General features: G+C 33.5%; 1 protein-coding gene across 3 annotated transcripts in view; it reads left to right on the forward strand.

Annotated features, from left to right (window-relative positions):
• Window positions 1-20,344, forward strand: part of LOC128999870 (inactive rhomboid protein 1-like) — a 301,906-nt gene extending 281,562 nt beyond the window's left edge. The window contains exons 8-21 of one of the 3 annotated variants that reach the window (XM_054426602.1): window positions 4,164-4,280; window positions 6,191-6,327; window positions 8,486-8,647; window positions 9,039-9,222; window positions 9,977-10,051; window positions 10,517-10,677; window positions 12,491-12,545; window positions 13,386-13,474; window positions 14,092-14,356; window positions 14,962-15,062; window positions 15,768-15,921; window positions 16,565-16,831; window positions 17,855-18,007; window positions 18,233-20,344. In XM_054426602.1, the coding sequence (XP_054282577.1) occupies window positions 4,164-4,280; window positions 6,191-6,327; window positions 8,486-8,647; window positions 9,039-9,222; window positions 9,977-10,051; window positions 10,517-10,677; window positions 12,491-12,545; window positions 13,386-13,474; window positions 14,092-14,356; window positions 14,962-15,062; window positions 15,768-15,921; window positions 16,565-16,831; window positions 17,855-18,007; window positions 18,233-18,238 (1,926 nt within the window). In that variant the 3' untranslated portion in view covers window positions 18,239-20,344. Of the gene's footprint in view, window positions 1-4,163; window positions 4,281-6,190; window positions 6,328-8,485; window positions 8,648-9,038; window positions 9,223-9,976; window positions 10,052-10,516; window positions 10,679-12,490; window positions 12,546-13,385; window positions 13,475-14,091; window positions 14,357-14,961; window positions 15,063-15,767; window positions 15,922-16,564; window positions 16,832-17,854; window positions 18,008-18,232 lie in introns of all 3 variants that reach the window. The other 2 variants (XM_054426603.1, XM_054426604.1) reach the window with 2 other exon arrangements.
• The last annotated feature ends 382 nt before the right edge of the window (window positions 20,345-20,726 follow it).

Below are 20,726 nucleotides of genomic sequence, written 5' to 3' on the forward strand. Positions count from 1 at the left end.
ATTAATATATTGATATTAATATTAATATTATTATATTTTTATTAAGCTTATTTTGCCATTTTATTTAACATAAACTTTACTAAACTTTCAAGCACAAAAGCTGGAAAGAAAAATGATATTAGGTGTTATAAGTTTAAAATAAATCATGAATCAACATAATATTAAAAAAGTGCAAATAAATAAAGCAATGAGAAATAGCATAAAAGTTGCTGCTATCACTTGTCTAAAATATTTATCAACTATAATGTCAGCAAATTGTACATTTAAACTATTCCTTCCTTAGTCATAGGTTAAGTTTGCTTTGAGCATTATTTAACATGGAATATTGATCAATGTTGTCAATGTTGATCATATTGATTCATTGAGGAAGCTTATGAGGAAATGGCGACATGAAATTGTTAAAAGATTCTTGGAAGATTTTGCTTTGATTGCCACATTTATTATTCTTTGCATACACAATTTTCATACTACTATTTACCTTCTAACTGGTGTTATTTAATTTGTTTTACATTTCAATGTTTAATATGTGTCAATAACCTTTTGCTGATTAAATTACAAAAAGTTTTTAAGTATTATTTACCACTTTTTGTTATTTAGTAAGTTCAATGCCATAACAAATATAAAAAACTCAATAAAACTGAAGTTACCAAACATTATAACTAAAAAATTTACTAAAATTTTTTGTTAGCTTTTAAATGTAAAAAAACTGCTGATAAAATTCTTCTGTAGGTAGAAAATAAATATTTCCCCAGTTTTGTATCAAAATTAAGCTTGGGAATTAAAATTTACCAAAAGTAAAAGTAAATTTGTGAATCGAGAAGATAATTGAGGTTCATCCACTTAAGTGAGGAATCCATTGTTCTGAAATTATTAACTTGTTAATGAAGTCAAAACTAATTTACAGGAGTTTGACTTTCAAATTTATTCTATAAAATATTCTGAGTAAATTATATAATATTGAGAAGTAATACTCATAAGGGGATGAGAGAAATTAGTTTTTTAGACTCATGTATGTATGTTCTGGAGCTATACTATTGTTTTGTTTATATTTTTAAATTTATTATTCATTATATTACTGGCTCAGCTTTAATTATGTTATTATAAATTATGTCATAATTTAATTATGAAATCCTTAATTTCATTTTTTGTAGGCTGTATTATAATTTTTATCATGTTGTCAAATTTATTCTACCATAATTATTCTTAAAAATTTTAGTAATTTTTATCCATACTCATTAAAATATTTATTGCTATTTATTTTACTGTTTTATATATATTTTTTTTAATTTTATGAGGTGCGTGCGTTTGGAAAGTAAATTCTGTTTTGAAATGAAACAATAACGGGTATACAGGAAAGAAATTTCTTTTTAAAAATCTACTTCTCTTCCACTATTTTTTGACATAACTCCCGTGATTTTTTAGGCATTTGTCATTGTGTGGTACAAGATTGAGTATAACCTATTTGTACTACTATATTTTATCATTTTTATTAACTTTTACTATTATTTTTAATTTCATTATGTATTTTATTGGTTGATGAAGACTCCCACACAAATTCTCTAAATTTCTCTCAAGAAATGTCTACTAGACTCAGTGTTAACTTGTCGTTGAAGTTTCTAGTTGTTCACCAGTTTTACAAGTCAATTAAACTGTCAAAAGTCCCTACACTTTACACATCCAGGGATCCAGGACAGACTGTATTGACAAAGAAAAACTTCTTTTAACATCGAGTAGAGAGTTTACTTTGAGAAAATTATCTTATAAAATAAGAATTGCTTAAAAAATTAATTTATTACCAAATTAAAGTTTACTAGACAAAATTTTGTATAGAACATAAATTATTTAATTAAATAATGCCTACAAAAAGTAGGTATTTAATTACCAAATAAGAATTACTAGGATATGAGGGCTTATTACAAGGTTGAAATTAGTAAAATACTGGATTGATTACAAAATATTGATTATTAGAAATTTAGGATGTAGGTATCCATAAAATGCATAATATTTGTATTCATAATTCAATAGCTGGTGTCTGATTAATATCATAAAAGGCAAAGAGTTGAATACATTAAGAAGGCTATAGGATACTAAGCCATGGAATTTGGATTCTGCTAGTAATTTCTTTACCGATTGTAAAATTTGAACCTGATTTTGATGGGTTTGATTTATTTTATTAACATGTCTCAAATCAGTATTCACTATTTACACTAAAATGATTCAGGCAATTTAAGTATTGCTAGAGTGGATTTTTTCATGCATTATCACTTTACTTACATTTCATGCCACTTATAAGATACTCTTACATAAAATAACCTAATAAATTACATTACCAATGACCAATGTAAAATTGTTGTATCTTAAGTAAAATAACAATGAAAATTAATACAAATGTGATTTAATGTCCTTGTTTGAGTGCACTAATATCAGATAAACTCTCTCTCCTTTATTGTGTTGGAAATTTTACAGTATAAGCTTGAAGCATAAGTAATAGATAGTTTACAAATGAATAATTTAATTTGCTAATAAAAGTGTTTAAGTTTGTAAAATTTCATGAAACATCAGAACATGCAAGTGTGTATCACCATGTACTGTACAGAAACATAACTAAACATATTGGCTTCAATAAATTCATAGGTGGTCAAATCTATTAGAGCGAGTATGATTAATCAATTATAAATCATAAACTTTTTCAACTTCACTTATTACACTTATTACAACATCACTCAGTCACTCTAGTCATTAAGACATAGAGTTCATCAACAATTAGGTAATATCCAAGAGGATAATGACTTTTGTAATTTACTAAAATTTAGGAAGATGGTGAATTAAGAGCAAGAATAAGTCGCTAAGACGTTGTTGTGTTTTCTGTTGTTCCTTGATGTAATTAGCTCCCCTTCATTCTCCTTTTTTCGACTAATGTTCATTAAACTAAAATCTATTTCAGGGTTTCAAAGTGGTAATAAAATTAAACCATGATTTATAACTGCCTTTGAATATTCTTTACTCAAAGTACAAGATAACAAGATGGTTTAGAAATTCAATGCAATACTTAGAATAAACAAATTCTTACAGTAAGGAGTATGTGTTGTTTGTATGCTACCTAACAGTTGGTGCTTTTGGCATTATGACATGAATGAGTGTTGTATCATGTATGATCGTGTTCTAATCTTTAGTAGGCCTACGTAAATATATTCTTTTTTACAGTATTTAAATAACAGTTTGAAAATTGGTTTGATAAGGTTAAAACTTTACTCTCTAGCACTAGTTTTGACTAAAATAATACAGAGCGAAAGATAATTTGTTTGATAATATACATTATAATTAAACAAGACTTAAACACTTAAATAGTTAAAGCTTCATTCTAAAACAGAAAGCAGTTGTCAATAAATATAGTGAGTAAAGGTTACGATATTCAAACCCCACATGACACCAAAAGCGGTTTTAACATGGTTCTAAAATTCTTTCAATTAAAAAACAAAAAGTTCCATTTTTATAAAATGCTCACAGAGAGTAGTTTTCAAGATCGCTGCCAACGCCAACCTTTCAACATCAATTCTCCGTTATTCCTTGAGTTAGTATAAAGTATAGAGATTTTCTGCTTAAGATAAGATTAAATTTCTTTGACTCTTTGTCAAGGTAATTTTGTAGCTATGTCAAACTAAAGCAGCGGCTATCACAAACTGCTGACTATCTAAACTCGACCTTGTCTAGTGCTTCTAACTAATTATGATATACTGTTGAATTTTGGAAACTGAATTAGACATCCCATCAAAAGGATATTCGATAGTTCAATTTTTTTTTTACTGAAGCCAATTTTTTTTACTCAAATATAAGTTACAAAGTTGACTTAGTTACTCACAAAATGCTACAGTCTAAAATTCTATTTTCCTCCCTTGGTTTTTGTTACTGTGTTATTCCATGTGACAACAATTTTACAGCTTACAATGCGTTGTCCTTTAGGTATGGTTTGGTTGAACATTTGGCATACCAACAGAATTTAGTTGTAATTTGCATCAGAACACTCTGACACTGTCTCAACCATGTTTTTACAATAAAAATGAAACAGTAAAACCTGGCTACAACTTTAAAATGTGAACGGAACATCTAGTTCTACCCATAGTCTACTGATATGTAGCTTGTGCTCATCGATGACTCTATTTCAGACGCTGGGGAGACACCGCGGTACTCATCCTTCACAGCTGAGTCGTCAGATGTCTCGTAGCTATTCTCCCTCCACCGTGCCTGCCACCCCTGACCCGTCGTCACCGCTGGAGGACGAGGTGAGACATGTTAAAACAGGTCGAGGCATGTTTGGGTGTACCATGAGTTCAGATAAGTTGAGTCCTGCTACGACTTGTTGAGACATTTTACAATCTGTTAAAACATTTTGAGAGTTGTTGAGTCCCATTAAAACAGTTGAGACTTGTAGAATGTGTTATGATGTGTTCATACATGTTTAAAACAGTTTCAACAGGCTGAAACATGTTAGGACATGCTGTGATGTATGCACACATGTTGAGACTTGCAATTTGTCTTAAATTATCTTTGGGGAAACACGAACATTGGCTCAACCTTGAGGAATATAATTACTACACAATATTGTCGTTGAGACACAATAAATTCAAATGTTGGATATCGAGCATGATTGTAGTTTGAGAAATCTTTGCATAATTAGGTACAATTGTCAGGCAAAAGGAGTTAATCTCGGAATGTAGTTTTGCCCAATATCAGTTATAAATATTTTTTCAATCTATTACAAGTTGGAGGCAGTAATTGATAATAGTTATACCGTATGTTAGAAGGTTACAGTATAATTTCACACCAATTAGAGGCGAAGGAGCAGGATAAGCGGGCCAATCAGATGTTTGTGGAAATAATGTTCCTGTAGCTACTGTTTCGGTTATTTGTGATGCATTTGTGCCACTCAGTGGCGGCGATTGGGCTTGAGAGGTGGGAGGGGGGGCAAAATCTAGATTTATTGTTGATATAATTCTATTTTATAATTTTGATAAATATTCCTTATGAAAGTGGGGGGGCAACTGCCCCCCCTAAATGCCGCCTCTGGTGCCACTCACATACATGGTACATAATTTTGCAAAATATCCCACAAAAAGCATTTTATAATTATTTTCTCACAGAAATGTTTATCTACAAGTGGTTAGTTATTGGTACCATATGATCAGTATACATATTATGAAAGTCACATACATAATCATTGGTATACTCCCAATAATATTTCTTGCACAAATAACACATCACTATCTATTAATTATTATATATTTCCAATTGGCCTTGATATAGACTTCTACCAATTTACCATTGATTTGCGACTGAGTAATTTTCCTGCAACACTTAATTGTCGACTTGAGATTCAAGCTGTCAGAGTCAAGTTTAATCAAAGGATGGTTGATCACGATCAAACTCTGATCAAGTCTAGTTTAACATCTACATCAAAGATCACAGGTAGTCAGACTAGTCAAACTGGAGCAGAGGATCTAAGGCGTAGTTTTGTCTGAGATTGTATCTCAATAGTAATCAACTACTTTGGAATTTACTTATCATTATGACAATATATCACATTATTATTTTTGTGAAAGTAATTTTATGTAAGTCGAGTACATTATGGGTTCATCCCTATGTATGTGTGGGCTTGCTATGAATTGTATATCATCCAAACCATAAAATTCTTCTTGAAACAAATTGAACAAAATAATGATAGTTTAAAATTTTTTCATCAGATCCCTTATCAAATTTTATGTTCACAAAACAATTAAACACTTTTGTCAGCCTTTGGAAAACCAGATTCCCTATATGCAATGTAAAATCAATGGTATTATAAACAATCAAACACAAACATTGTCCAAACCGCGGAAGTACTTCAAAAAGTACTGCGAGCTGCAGTATTATTAATTTTATTCCACTTACTTTTGGGGGTAAAACACATTAAATGCTACAAAAAAACTTGTTGAAGTAAGTTTTTGTTGATTCAATTAAAAGACAGGAAGATACTCCTATAATTTTTGTAAAAACATTTTTGGTTAATATTGTTATATATATATTAAGGATGTTGATGTTAGTTAGTATAGCATGAGAATTCCAGGGTAATATGGCCAGGAAAAGTTAATTTAATGCAAAAAGAAGCTTCAGTGAAAACATTGAACAGTAAATCTCACAAATAATATTTCTGCAGGTTTTCTATGACCAGCCCAGTTTAACGGATCCGTCGTCTGCACCTGTAATCACAGCTGACTCAGTAACAGACTCGCCCCATCCTGCAGACAGGTTCACGCCTGCCATTGTACCAGAAGAGGTTCTACCCCAGCAAAGGTGAGTAATCTAAAAGTATATTTAATTTATAAATCTGTGTCAACTTGTTTGTATAAAGCTCATAGAAATTAATTTTCTCGGGTAAAGTAGCTGTATTCCTTTTTCAGAAACACTCCTGACTTTAAGCCATTAAAATGGCTATACCTATTTCAATATATTCATTCTTGGCTTTTGTAGCATCAATTAGGTCGAGTTGAATTTGATTTTAAGATGTTTCCCTGTTTAATGTCCTCCTAACTACTAAAAGTTGTTACTTCCTCAATCTAACATCAACATTTATTCGTTGTTGTAAAAAATTCAATATTTCAAGCTTATACACCTATATCAAAGAAGTTTAATTTTAAGTTTTTAATTTAGTATCTAAAGCAAGGTCCAACTAATAGTATTAAATATTAAAAAATGCAGCATTAACACGTTCGCTACCACAATTATATGGAATTTACGTTCGCATAGACCAGTGACGCAATTGTGCGTCGACTCGTTTCTCACAATAGACCACCGACGCATATTTGCGTCAGCTGGTCACATTGAAATAGACTAACGACGCACAGTTGCGTCGGTGTTCAATGTTATTAATCAGCGTATTTCTTAGCAACGGTCTATTTTAAAGCCCTGATTTTATCGTATCGGTGTAGAGGGATATCTGTCGCAAATGTGCGTCGCTTGGTCTGTGGATATGACGATTGGTTACGTCACACAACAGTTGGCAACATTGTTGTTTACATTGTGTATTCTGCGACATCACAGAACATATGTAAACGTTATAACCTTTGCAGTTTTGGCTAGTGTTTAGTGGAGTTTCTTTATTTGTTTGTGTAAAAGAGCTTGAAACAACCAAATTTATAACAACGCTTATGTGCGTCCCTTTTTAACTGGATTTCATTAAATAGACTGACCGACGCATATATGCGGCGTTTTAAAATTTGCTCAAAACGATAAATAAAAACAATATTTATAGCTTACTAATTCACTTAAGGTTAATATGAAGTCAATTAGTCCATTTAAACGATATTTCTCTTTTGGTCTGTCGGCAATGGTATTCCTATATCACTTGGTCTGTAAAGAACGTCATGATCATTCCTTTTGGTCTGTAGGAGTGACCGGACCGACGCAAATGTGCGTCGCTCGGTAGCGAACGTGTTAAAACCTACCAACAGTAAAAATGTCAACGTCATATCTTCAAACAGTAACAGAGTGAAGAAATGGTGTAAAGGTCTAAAGGATTATCTAATGGATCCTCTTTCAATGAATCATATTGTTTATTTTAATAATTTTCTAGACCAACCTGGCTACAAACTACATTATGAGAATTGTTCTCTAATCATGGTTCCCAAATGCTCATTAAACCAGAATGGCCCATTAATTAAATGCCCATTAAGAGGGTTCCAACCAGATGTAAACATGGTCTTACAAAAAAGTTCCTCGTGGCATTATTGAAGTGGTTATCGAGTTAAAATAAAATGTATAAAATTCACAAAGATCCAAACTATGCCCTGGATGAACTAAAACTTCATAAGTGTTTCTTTAAGTATTTACAAGATCGTTTTGAAAATCTGTAAATTAGTCCTTTTCACATGTGATTTTTTTAGCTTCTAAATAATACAGTAGTTGAAACATTTATATCCAGCCATTGCAAGCTCTTTAAGAACACAAAAAGCACACAATGAATGGAAACAAATTAGTTTTAGAGTGTTGAGAGCTTGTACTGTACAGGCATGTTTAGCTGCCATCTTGAATCGACCGTGTTGATTGAATCCTCTTCAATTAGCCCAATGAAAAAATGGGATCTGGGTCTGGAAACGATCTTGCTTGGAATCTAACCAGCGATCTTTCAGATTTGAAGATGAGCACTATAATCACTCGGCCACCCAGATAATTGCCTTCCAGATATTGTTATAATATCCACCCATGTTAGTTATTCACACAAAATCCTTTCGGTTAATTTGTAGGAATCAAGAAAGTTGGGGAACAATCGTTAAGAGAATCTCAAGCTTCATAAAGGATCTGAAATGTTACGGGTTTTCCTGTCATGAGGGTACACAATAAGCGGGAAACAGCTGTGTGGAATTTCAAAATGATAAGCCTGGCTCTTGATCTATAGTCAAAAGTCGAGTCATTATTAGTCTAAACAAAATATTTTATTGGTGAATCATTCCAGGATGCATCGGCTGTCCAGCTGGAAGCGACAAGACAAACAGCAAGACCTTGTGGCTGTGGGACAAGTTGGCCTCAACAGAATATACAACCACACACTGGATGGAGTCTTGGACAACTCTGACAGACGACAGTACGGGATGGGCATCGTCGGACGATTGTTTGGGTAGGTATCCAGTATGTTGTTTAATACGATTTCAGTTTTACCTTCACCTATAATGTAACCCTGTATCCATCATGTTCATAAAGCCCAATGGTAAAGGGCAGCTAGGTCCATTTTTGGAGAAATTACAATAACTTTGTACAGAATAAATCCTTCTCAGGAACAAAAAAAAATAGGAGTCATAAAATTAAAAGTCATACAAATCATATTAATGGTAACACAAAAATCTTGCCTATCTGGTATCTGATAGTAGACACAGAAGAGATTAAAATATACTGTCTTAATTCAAACTCTCCTATCAATTCATGGACTCAATCGCCTAGGTTGATTTATTTATCCTATGGGTTTCCTCTGTTCAAAACTGAACAGTACTAATCAGAACCAATTGTTTCAGGCGATCGCTGAAGAGATCTGTGACCAATCGAGAGCCAGTAAAGGAACAACTGGAAGATTTGGAAGATCATCGTCCGTTCTTCACCTACTGGGTGACGACTGTGCAGATACTCATTCTTTTCTTTTCTCTCTTCTGCTACGGCTTTGGACCAATCGGCATCGATCTCCACCAGGAGTCAGGACTGGTCAGTTTCTGATGCCAAAGAATTTTTAGAATCAATGATGAACTTTTGATGACACTCGACAAATTGAGTACCTATTGTTATTGTTAGGGTGTTAAACAGTTTATGAAGTCAAACCATGAATGCAATCTCAGAAACTCATATTTGAAACATAAGTAATGTTATAGGGAAATTTATTTCTAAAACGTCAGAGGTAGAAAGTATTGTTCGTTCGACTTTAAAAAAACTTTACAGCATTCCTAATTTGTAGTTTAATATTTTAAAATTAACTTTTATTCTAGTACTTTACCTATATTTTTCATCAGAGAAAATCATGCAAAACTATAAAGAAAAATATGAGAAAGATTCCGGAAAACTTTTATTGGAATTAAAACCAATTTTGTTCTGAGTTTTTCTGATATTTTGATTAAAACCTTTATTTTAATCTCTGTGATTGATGTGTACACCAGCTTGTGACAGTGTCAAGATCACTGGATACAGTTTCTTTTAATTGTGTTTTACAAATGCTGAATGTTAATATTTTGAAGTCTATTTTACATTAAACTTTTCTTAAATTTCTGTAGAAATGGTCTGATTGATATAATGTAAAATTTTATTTGTTTTAAACAGAAATGTGGCTCAAAGAAAAACTATTGTACTAAATTTAGGGATACAAAGGGTTTTATCTGCTTTTCCATAACTTTCTTCACATTAAGATACCTTGTATTCATCTTAGCTATTTTTTTCACTTGATTTATTTCACACCCTTTTAATTCAGGTGCTGGTAACAAGTCTATCACTGCAACAAGTAGAGTTTAGCGAACCTGCCAACTTCTGGATAGGCCCGAGAGCGGTAAGTTCATAAAAAATGTGTTCACTCCTTAAAATTTGTATGCAAGACGTGTGATAAATAACCTGCATATTTTTCATAGTTTAAGAGGATGAAATGGTAGATAAGTATTTATTACTGACGTTTTCATAAACTTCCACAATTTTGCCCTATGCATATATTAACTATAAGTTTTTCTACCAGAACATCTTTTTCATAAGAGCTTAACACTACGGTAGTAGAGTTTTAGCCTTTACTTTGTGCGAAATGTTTTTGAAAATGCTACTATTCTCAATGCAGCTTGACATTTATAGTGAAAATTCATCTAACAGAAGTGTAGCCTGCAAATTGCTTCAGCAAAGCACAAAAACAGTTTGCTTTGGATACAAATTGGTAACTATTGGCCAGTAGCACTCTTGTGTATATAATTCTAGGAAACTTCCTTACTTCAACAATTCGTTAAAACCAACATATCTTTACTTTTTCCAGGCGGATTTAATACACCTTGGTGCAAAGTTTGCCCCCTGCATGCGGAAAGACGCAAAAATCATCAAAGAGATAGAAAAGGGGAGGGAAAAAGAGCGGGAGACAGCTTGCTGCATTAGGAACGATGACTCAGGGTGTGTGCAATCTTCTCAGGCGGATTGTTCGGTGAGTAAAGAAGTTTAATTTTGATCTAGACCTTAAAATGTTTCTATGTTTGTTACTTTATTCATCAAAAGGAGTTCAGAGTACAAATTTGTTCCTGAATAATTGGATCGCACTGAAGTCGGTGATTAACCATTTGGTTAGGAACTCACTTGACCATACTCCATTCCACTTTCACTGTGCAGAAAAGAGATCTCTTAAACCATATGTCATTTTCATTTCTATGTGTCCTAAAACTTCAGAATTGATAAAGACTATTTTTTAAATTTTGTTCTTATGCTGTATACTTATTATTTATTTTTTTTTTTATGGAGAGGAGGGAAAATGCTTTTACTCACACAGCCTGTAGTGTGAGACCCCTAAAATTTTCAGACTACTCACTAAAAAACCCCCTCTACTATGCGGTATACTACTAACTTTCACAATACCAAAGTTAAAATCCAAATAATGAGGTCAAAAAGATATCAATTCACCTTAGGAAAAGGCATTAAGGCTTAGTGCTTTCACAAAGGTACTGTATGAGGACAGTTGATACAACCCCCATGTTGATGTTACTAAACATGACGTTTCCAGTAATTTTCATACCATTACTATCTCTCGTAAGACCTGTAATGCACAGTGGACGTGGAATTGAGCGTAGGATCTAAATTGAGGCATATTATCGATTTAAAATACTAAACATATTTTACCATGAGGATTGACATAGTTATAGGTTTTCAGGAATCTTTTAGACCTGCCCATTTGGCTTTCAAAGTTTAGACTCCTTTTTACGCTCATACTTCACCCATACCCACTAAATATGTAGAAAATTGTTTGTCTAATGCACATAAATATACATGATACATTGCATATACATGATAGAAACTGTACCAAGTTAGTAAGCATGTAAAGTTTAGTTATGTTTATAAGATTTTTCACTTTTCAGTAATATTCTGGGTTGGTGAAGAAAAATACTTGTTCCCAAGTATGCTAAACTTAACATTAATAATGATCCAATGCTGACTTCATACTACTGTATAATATTTTTGTTAGTGTCCTAACACTTTCCAAATAAAATATTTACTGTTTTTTTTTTTTTTTTAGAAGGTATTTGGAAGTATGTTTATGCAAAGCTATATAAACATATGAATATATCCCTGTTTGAATAATCATAAAACACAGTTTAATACTAGTTTAGCTTATCTGGGAAAATTAGAGTCCAGAGGTTAATAGATAGACAATAAAAGAACACAAAACAAAACACTGATATTTCGTCCTGGTGTATGAGGAAATATCAGAAAGTAGGTTGAAGAGAAAAACATTTCTTCAACGTGTTGTGTTCTTTCATTGCCTATCTATAAGCCCCTGGACTCTAATTCTCTCAGGTAAACTAGCTGCTCTGTTCCTTTTTAAAAAAAATCCTTACTAACCAAATTGACTTACCTTTAAAATATAACACTAGTATCAGGCTTATTCAATGTCACAGCTTAACCATTAGTAACATGGACTACCTATGTAGAACCTGATTACATTTCATTGACAAGTGCAAAGTCAACTACTCTGTCCAATGCACACAACATTAATGTCCTCGGCAAACAGTCTATCACGGCAATCGCAAGCAATCAATGGGTAATCACAATTGCGATTGATTGATTTATTGTTGACCGTTCATACGACTTTTTCCATTTCACTTGACAGAGTAAACTTTGCGTTTCTTATTTAGACTTCATAGTTTACTTTTATTATTACAAAGAAATATCAATAAGTAATGATTGTATCTCTAAATGATTGGTGTTTTATACGCTGTTGTACTTATGTTGTTCATTTTCTCATGCTGATTACGCATCATGGGGACCTTATTCAACACCTGAGACCAACGGTAAAAATCGAGGCACGTCAAATGCATGAACTTTACTCTCATGTGTGTTTCTGTAACAGTACTGATTTTTCTTTTGTGATTTTTTACAGTAGTGTTGGTTTTGTTTGTTTTTGTCAGAAGTATTGTTTTTTTATCTTAACTTTTATTTTACTTGTCAAACTAACTTAATTTAACGTGAGTGTTAATTTTTTTACTTTACCATACAGTAAGTAGACTTCATCTCAGTCAGATATATTTAGTGTGACTCATCAGGATGATTTGAATGATTACTTTTGTAGGATTTATACATTTGTACATTCACGTTGATTTCCAAAATCACGTGAACAAGCAAGTCATAACCTGTTTCAATGCGTACAGTTGTTTTGCTATATTGCTTTAAATACTGAAGTTTGCTTATTTCGAACACATAAATGTGTGGTTTTTAAACTAATTTGTTAGTTTTCGTTAAGCGGAATTTTTAAGTTAAGACAATGTACACGAGGGAATCTACTGACAACATTACTTTCTAAACAATAAATATCGAAAACATTCTCATATAATTTTGTGCATGTTATTATAATTACCACCTTTTTTGATTTTTTTACTAAAGCTAATGAAATCACTGCGTGATTATTTTCAAAAATTAATTTATAAAGCAGACATAAAGTTATTTGAGACATTTTTTTAAGAACTAAAATATACCAAAATGCAGTTTGTTTTAATGCAGGGGAGTTTGAAAATTTTGGCTATTGTTTAAGACCAGAGAAATAAATTAGTAATATAAATATTGGTTACTCTTTTTAAAGTAGTTGTTTAGTATTGATTTTTCAGAAATAAATTGAATTTTATTAATATTCCATAATATGTTTATAGAAAACCATCTCAACGTGGAAGAAATGGTCGCCTGGAGATTCTGGGCCTGGGGGTAGAATATCTGGAACTGTTTGTGGGCTGGACCCCAAGTAAGTAAAACTTTTCAAAACCACAGAGAAGTAAGGTACAGAGAAAACACACTTAAGGGACAAACTTGCGCTTTCAGCTCTAGTACTAGTATGTTGTGCGGGAAATCTACTTGTGACGAGCTAGGAAGAGCCCGTATAGCGAGGACAATGCGGAAATTGCTATCTCACAGGACACAGGATCTTCCTCCACCGTGAGTGTTATAGTACATGATGTCGAGGCCGAGAGGGGAAGTGTTGGACTTTGTCCTAGATACCAGCACTAGTGCTAGACACCACTTGAGTGTTCCATTGTATGTTTCCTCTGTACTTATTTGTAGCAAACCACACTGTAATAACACACTGTTGAAAGTTAACTCTCACAAGATGCTCGGTTTTGCCATGTAAGTGTTGGAACTGGTGCATAAGAAGTTTCCATATAAAGAAAGAGAAACATTAAGTTATTTCATTTTACCAAAAAAATCATAAGGATAAATAACTTAATTAGACAGAAAATGTATGGCATTCAACTCAAACTTATCAAAAACCTGAATTTAACTCACAGCTTTATTATACGGCCACTCAGTCTATATTAAAATTGAAATTTTCTGTAGAAATGACAAACCACCAAACATTTCCAGATTCTGTGAGGCACCAGCGTCTGTGGCTCCGTATGAGTGGCCCGATGACATCACAAAGTGGCCCATCTGCCGCAAGACGTTCACAGGCAGCGAGCGTCGGCTGCGCGAACGACAGAAAGATCGGCTCACAGCCGAACACATGGTATGCGAGGTGATCGGTCACCCTTGCTGTATAGGTATCCACGGGAGCTGTCGGATAACAACGAGGGAGTACTGCGACTTTGTCCACGGGTACTTCCACGAGGAGGCGTCGCTTTGCTCGCAGGTGTGTGGGCCTATATGTAACCTTGGGGTACACCATATGGTCCTTGTATTTCGAGGCTGCAGTATTGAATTATTGAGTTTGTCTAATAGTGATGGCTTTGGCTCTTTGAAGTATCTATTGACTTGTATCTATTAAGAGAAAGCCAAATGGTTGATTAAGCTTTGTCCCAGAGTCTACCTATAGCTTACTTGGTAAAATTGATATTAAGGGCTGATCGTTAAGGTCATATAACAAAGATATTACATCCTAGAGTCTAGGATTTATTCAGAGAGTAGATCAAAGCATACTTTGTGTTGTGTCACATTTTATCTTGTATCTACAAGCCCTACAAACTCCCAAGTAGTCCCTTGAACTCTCCAATGTAAACCAGCTGAACTCCACTTTAAAAAAAACCCTGCCACATTCACTCGTGGTGTTCTCTTAAAATATCAATTTCATGACATATCTTTCCTATCATTTCAATAAATCGTATCAATAAATATCCCAAACAATTGAATAACCCTTATCCTTATAAAAATTCTATCTTATTTTATTAGCTCTTTGAGGTGGATACTTGTGTTTTAATCATAAAAACTTTTTTTCTCACTGTTTGCTGTTTATTTTAGGTTTCTTGCTTGGACAACGTATGTGGGATGATTCCCTTCTATTCACCTGAAGTGCCCGACCAGTTCTACAGGCTGTGGACCTCTTTATTTTTGCATGCAGGGTGAGATGTTTGAGAGAAATCCTTTTCCTCTAGATAGTTCTCCGACCTTTCTATCACACGTGATAACTGTTTTTCTATCACAGGCATGCCCTGATAAAAAAAATCTTTTATCTGTGAAATAGAGTGCAAGAAATGGTCTCACATTGACTGAAATTATTGAACTGGTGAATCATTGATTGAAATTGTTGATCATTGACTGTGTAGTGACATGTTTTTGTTGTTATATATTCTGCAAATAGATGTATTTACAGTACTAGGTGTAATTCTCATGTGCACTGTGTTATTCCTTTGCAACACGATGTAATTCTTCAGACTATAGTCATGCAGAAAGTAATTTTTTTATATCCGTCTATTCAGTTTAAAGTCATAGTCCTGGTCCCACAAGTAACAGTTAGTAGAGGGTTTATACAGGTGCCTAATGCTTGGAATACTTGGTGCTTATCTTCCGAGTCCAGACGGGGGACAATAAAAACACAAAAGGGACAAACCTGAACGCATAAGTTCTGTTGTATAGTAATCCTGCACAAAAAGAGCAGACGATTTTACTACTCAATCATCCACAGGGTAGGTCTGCTGATAACTAAAAGTAGAATAAAAATGAATCAACTAAACTTTTCTTTTTCACTTTTGTTCCATGATTACTCCTGGCCAGCCACACCTCCATTAAATACCCTCAGTGTGTTTCAAATGTTTTGTTCTATGCAGGGTCATTCATCTAGCCATCACTCTTGTACTGCAGTGGTTCATGATGAGAGATCTAGAGAAGCTGACCGGATCACTGAGAATCATGATCATCTACATGGGCTCCGGCGTCGGAGGGAACCTAGCCAGTGCTATCTTTGTACCTTACCGCGCTGACGTGAGTGATTTTTTCAGTACTTTAGTTTGATTACGTACACGGGTTGTTACCAAGAGGAAAGAGACTCAGTCGCTATTATTGTAGTAAATTATTTGCGAGTTATATCTTTGAATTTATAAAAAGTAAAAAAAGTAAAATGTTGCAGAATAATGTGGTCTGAGTAGAATTTAGCCATCCCATCTGTATGGACCAGCTGTAAATATTTTTTTCAAAAGAAAAATATGGTCGGATGTGCCTCTTATGGACTGTGATTCAGATTTTGCCCTTTGGTAAAATAATGTGACATAAAAGATGATATAGTTTACAATAACTAATCCCATCAGTTTGACTTGGTAAAAGACTTGACCGAAATAGGAAATTTACATCAGCAAACTGTGTTGGTGTCTTAATTCAAATGTACATCAATTTTGATTCTAAAACTAACGTCAGCTTCGACATATAAATGGAGTGTCAAGTTCTAGCAGTATTCAAAGATAGTACTCAGTTGACCATTATTATTAAAAAATGACTTCACCTCGCAAACAGTTGTTGACATGTTAATTGTATTGAATAATATTCATATTGAGTTATATTCTCTCCCTCGTTATCCCTTTTTATGCATTTAATCTTTCTTAGCCATACTGACAGCCTCCTGTCCTCACAGGTGGGGCCCGCCGGGGCTCAGTTTGGTCTGCTTGCCTGTCTCATCGTTGAAGTGCTCAACAGCTGGCAGATGTTGAAGAGTCCGCACCATGCTCTGCTCAAACTCGTCTCTATCGTGCTCTTCCTGTTCGTCTTCGGGCTGCTTCCCTGGGTTGACAACTTCGCCCACCTCTTTGGCTTCATCTTTGGCTTCCTACTGTCCTTTGCGCTCCTTCCGTTCGTCTCCTTCGGCGAGTACGACAGACAGAAGAAAATCTTCCTTATATGGGTGAGGATTATGGTCATATCATGTTTATCTATAACTAGCAGAGTACCCGTCCTTCGTACGGGGTTGGCATGTAAGTATAAAGTGACATTAGCGTATGGTTTGACAGCTCCATTTAAGTAATGTTAAATAATGTTTACATTCAGGATAGTGACATCATTATTTTAAATATGATCCTTACCCTCTCTGTTCTAATATTCATGCAGTATTTAAATGAATGTTTGAACCAGCTGTATGGAATTGTGAAATCAAAATTAATTTGACAGTTAGTACTGCTTGTTTACATTTTTAAACTTTGTAGGTTTGTTCTTTGTTGTCATGGATACCATCAATCAAAATTTACTTTGAAATCTCTCACCTCCGATTTTTGAAAGCCCACGGGGCAGAGCCCTAGGACAATATTGAAGCGGGAATAGTTCTATATGTATCCTCGGAACTGTAGCTTCATGTGTGTGCAATTTGAGCCCAATAGGTTCAGTAGTTTTTGAGATTAGCTCATACAAACACACACACAGACACCACCTCTTCTTTATAATAGTATAGATTGTCAATACAAAATTAACTACTGCTGACTCTTTATAATCTTAAACTAACGGGAAAAAGAGAGTGTTAATAATTTCATTCATTCAATTGAAAGTTTGCAATGTTTACTTAGAATAAAACTTTAACTGATTTAGTTTATCAACACTTAAAATATACTACAGTCCAACTGATCAATCAGGCTAAGCACAGGAATGTAATTATTCTCCTATAGTTGCCATAAAGACTGTAGAACCAGAAGCCGATACAGGAATGACAAAATACATCTGTCAAATCATTAATTGAACTCCAGTATTGTATAGAGGTTGGGTGACTAGCCCCATCAAGATCAATAATATTAAGTGTAAAATTATCAAATGCCAAGTGTATGTTACTGTACAACTGCTACTGATGATAATTATGACGATGACGAAGCTGACTATGCTGATATTGATGATGATGATGATCATGTTGTTGTTGTTGATGCTGATGAAGATTGCTCCACAGGTCTGTCTGATGACGTGTGTGTTCCTCTTCCTCACCCTGTTGTTGCTGTTTTACATCACTCCGATCTACGACTGTCAGATCTGCAGCTTCTTCAATTGTCTCCCTCTCACCGACCACTTCTGCTCGGCTCAGAACATCAACTTCAAAAGAGAGGTGAGTTTTAGTCAAATCCATATCAATGTTAGTATGAATTTAAGTTAACAGCTCTTCAATATTTGAACAAAAGTAAAAGTATCAGTCTTGATTAAAAGCTTCATAATCATAACTAAAAAAAGTAAAAGTTTCTGTAATTTAAATAACTTTGAAATCTGTGTGCTATTTTTCTAATTTTTTTATCAATTTTTTACAATTCTTTGATATATTGTGATGTTATTGCAGGTATGACACACGGGGTTGCGGCGTAAACCCTACGTCGAACATCGACCGTCGCTCCCCCCGACCTCTTGGCTTGTCTTCAAGAAAGGTGACTCGCGCTTGCTGATGGTCGTCGCCATTTTGTGACGACACCAGTTCACTATCTCACCATCGGTTTTTTTGTCTCAGTTTAATTTATTTTCACAGAACGTTAATGTGTAAATTTCCAACAGATACAGTAGCTTTGAATCGTTCATGCACAAGTGAACACTAAATTTTGTTTGCAAACGTTTTTACATTCATGAACTGGAGTCACATGATCTAAGTCACAGCTGAGAGGTCTTTGTATAAATGTATAAACACCGCACATGGTAACGCCGTGACTGATTAACTATAAGTGCAATCGTCAGTGTATGAACACTCAGTGCGACGCAGACGAGGGACAATATTTTTATCATAGTGGGTATTTTGTAACCATGTATTATACTATACATATTATATATATGGAAGGTGTGAACTCGCGCCCCTGATGTTTTCTAAGTCTTTCAGATCATAGGGCCGAGCCCTACGGGGGTTTTCGTTTCCGATCCCGGAATCAAAGTTTTTTTCCGGTGTACATATACCGTATTTATTAGGTGGGACTTTGCAATCGGATTGGATGGATTTGGTCTTGCTCTTGTGACAAGTGAGGTGAGTGCATTTCGGTTTCCCTTGGAGTTTTTAGGTGAATGTTCTTTCATTTTTAGGGATAAAAACTCTATGGTAACTAATTTTTTACAAAAAAATTTCTGTGTGTCCATTCAAGCTCAACAAAATGAAACTCTGGCATATTCAAATAAGTCAGGAAATAATAATTCCTCAAATACAAATTTCAAATCTGTTTTACCATACAAATTTCAGTTACAATATTGTACATAAATTCATAAATAAAATCTATGATAAATTTACTCTTGCATTAATGGATATGGTAGAGAATTTCAAAGTCACTGTAGCATAACAAATGACGGATTTTTTTATCAGTTTTATACTAAAAATAGCAACTTTTCTCCAAGGAAAACCAAAGTGCATTTCACAATTTGTGTTATAACTTTAAAAGACACATTGCATTTTTATTTAGTCCTTATATAATTCCATGTACAGCATTTGCAGTATTTAATATTCATCAGATATTTTGATGTTAATTCTTAGTTTTTCCAATGAGGTGGCGTTAAGTGTGATACTCAAGTTATATACAATATTTTGAAAACAACGAATGCATTATTTTTATTTAATAACTATAAATATTGATAGCGGTTGTTTTAAACAACTTAATTGTTTATTGTTTCCAATTTGGAGAAGGTGAATAGCTAGATTCGTCTCTTGTACTGTTTTTTGTTAATTTTAAAATTTGTTAAATTGTTTTTGATATTTTATAAGCTATGTTAAGTTTGGTAACAAACAAAACTTAAAGTGTTTTATACAAACTTTCATTCGACATTTACCTTACGTTTCAAAAACATTTTCCTTTACAACAAAGAGCAAAAAGTTATTCGCTCAAAACTAAAACTGCACTGATTATTTGATAATCCAGCACAACGTTTCAGCACATATAATTTACTTTTTATACTTTTATATTTATATATTATTGTAATTTTATAGACTTTTCAAAGTAGGTAATTTGTTGTTTTCAGTTGAGACTCCTACTTATTTATAAATACACTTTTCATAGTCCTAATACTAAATTCTGTTGTTTAACTGTTGTTTATTATTTTTAGCATTTCCATTAACAATTTGTTGGTTTACAAAACTAACTAGGCCTAAGGTTAATTTATGTACTTAAGAGAAATGTTCACCATTATTGGTTTTTACAGACAAATCCACTAGGTACAGACGATTTCACGTTGAAGGTATTGTTTCAGCATTATTTTATACATTTTGTATTTTTGCTTGAAAGACTATTCCTGTACGCGTGACATGAAAGCGTGTATGTTTGTATGTATGTACGGTGTATGTACGTACAAGTGTGTACAGTTGGTCATGTACTGGTTATATAGTGTAACGGTGTTTTTTCACACACAATAACATACTGTATAAAACGTTTATTTCTTTGTATATCTACGGGAGACCAACGCCTTATAATTGAAATATATATCCATTGTACCTAACTCATTTGTCGTTTACTTCTTCTTATGATCCTTTGTTTCCTTCTTTCTATCGTTGATCCTGTTTAATAAAATTTTGGTGTATTTGAAATTTAGGATCAAGGGGAAACAGTTTAACTCATGCAATGAAGTTGGCATTAAGTGGTGAGTGGCAAAGCTTGAAGAAATAGTTCTTCAAGGAACATGGCCATAAGAGGCAGAACTTTGTTATTTCTTAATTTAATCCCGAAATTAGAACAAAATGTTTCGAACATGTAAACATGAATGCTTAAAATTTATTTTGTGAAAAAGTTTAGCTATTTTACTCTTCTACACTGTTTCTTTTTTAATTAAGTATGGGGAAATAGTTGGGAAATATTACTAAAGTTAAAATAATA

The sequence above is a fragment of the Macrosteles quadrilineatus genome, unplaced genomic scaffold (genome assembly GCF_028750875.1).
Source record: "Macrosteles quadrilineatus isolate MER2022 unplaced genomic scaffold, UCM_ALF_1.0 Scaffold_8__2_contigs__length_117827958, whole genome shotgun sequence".
Classification (NCBI taxonomy): Eukaryota; Metazoa; Arthropoda; class Insecta; order Hemiptera; family Cicadellidae; genus Macrosteles; species Macrosteles quadrilineatus.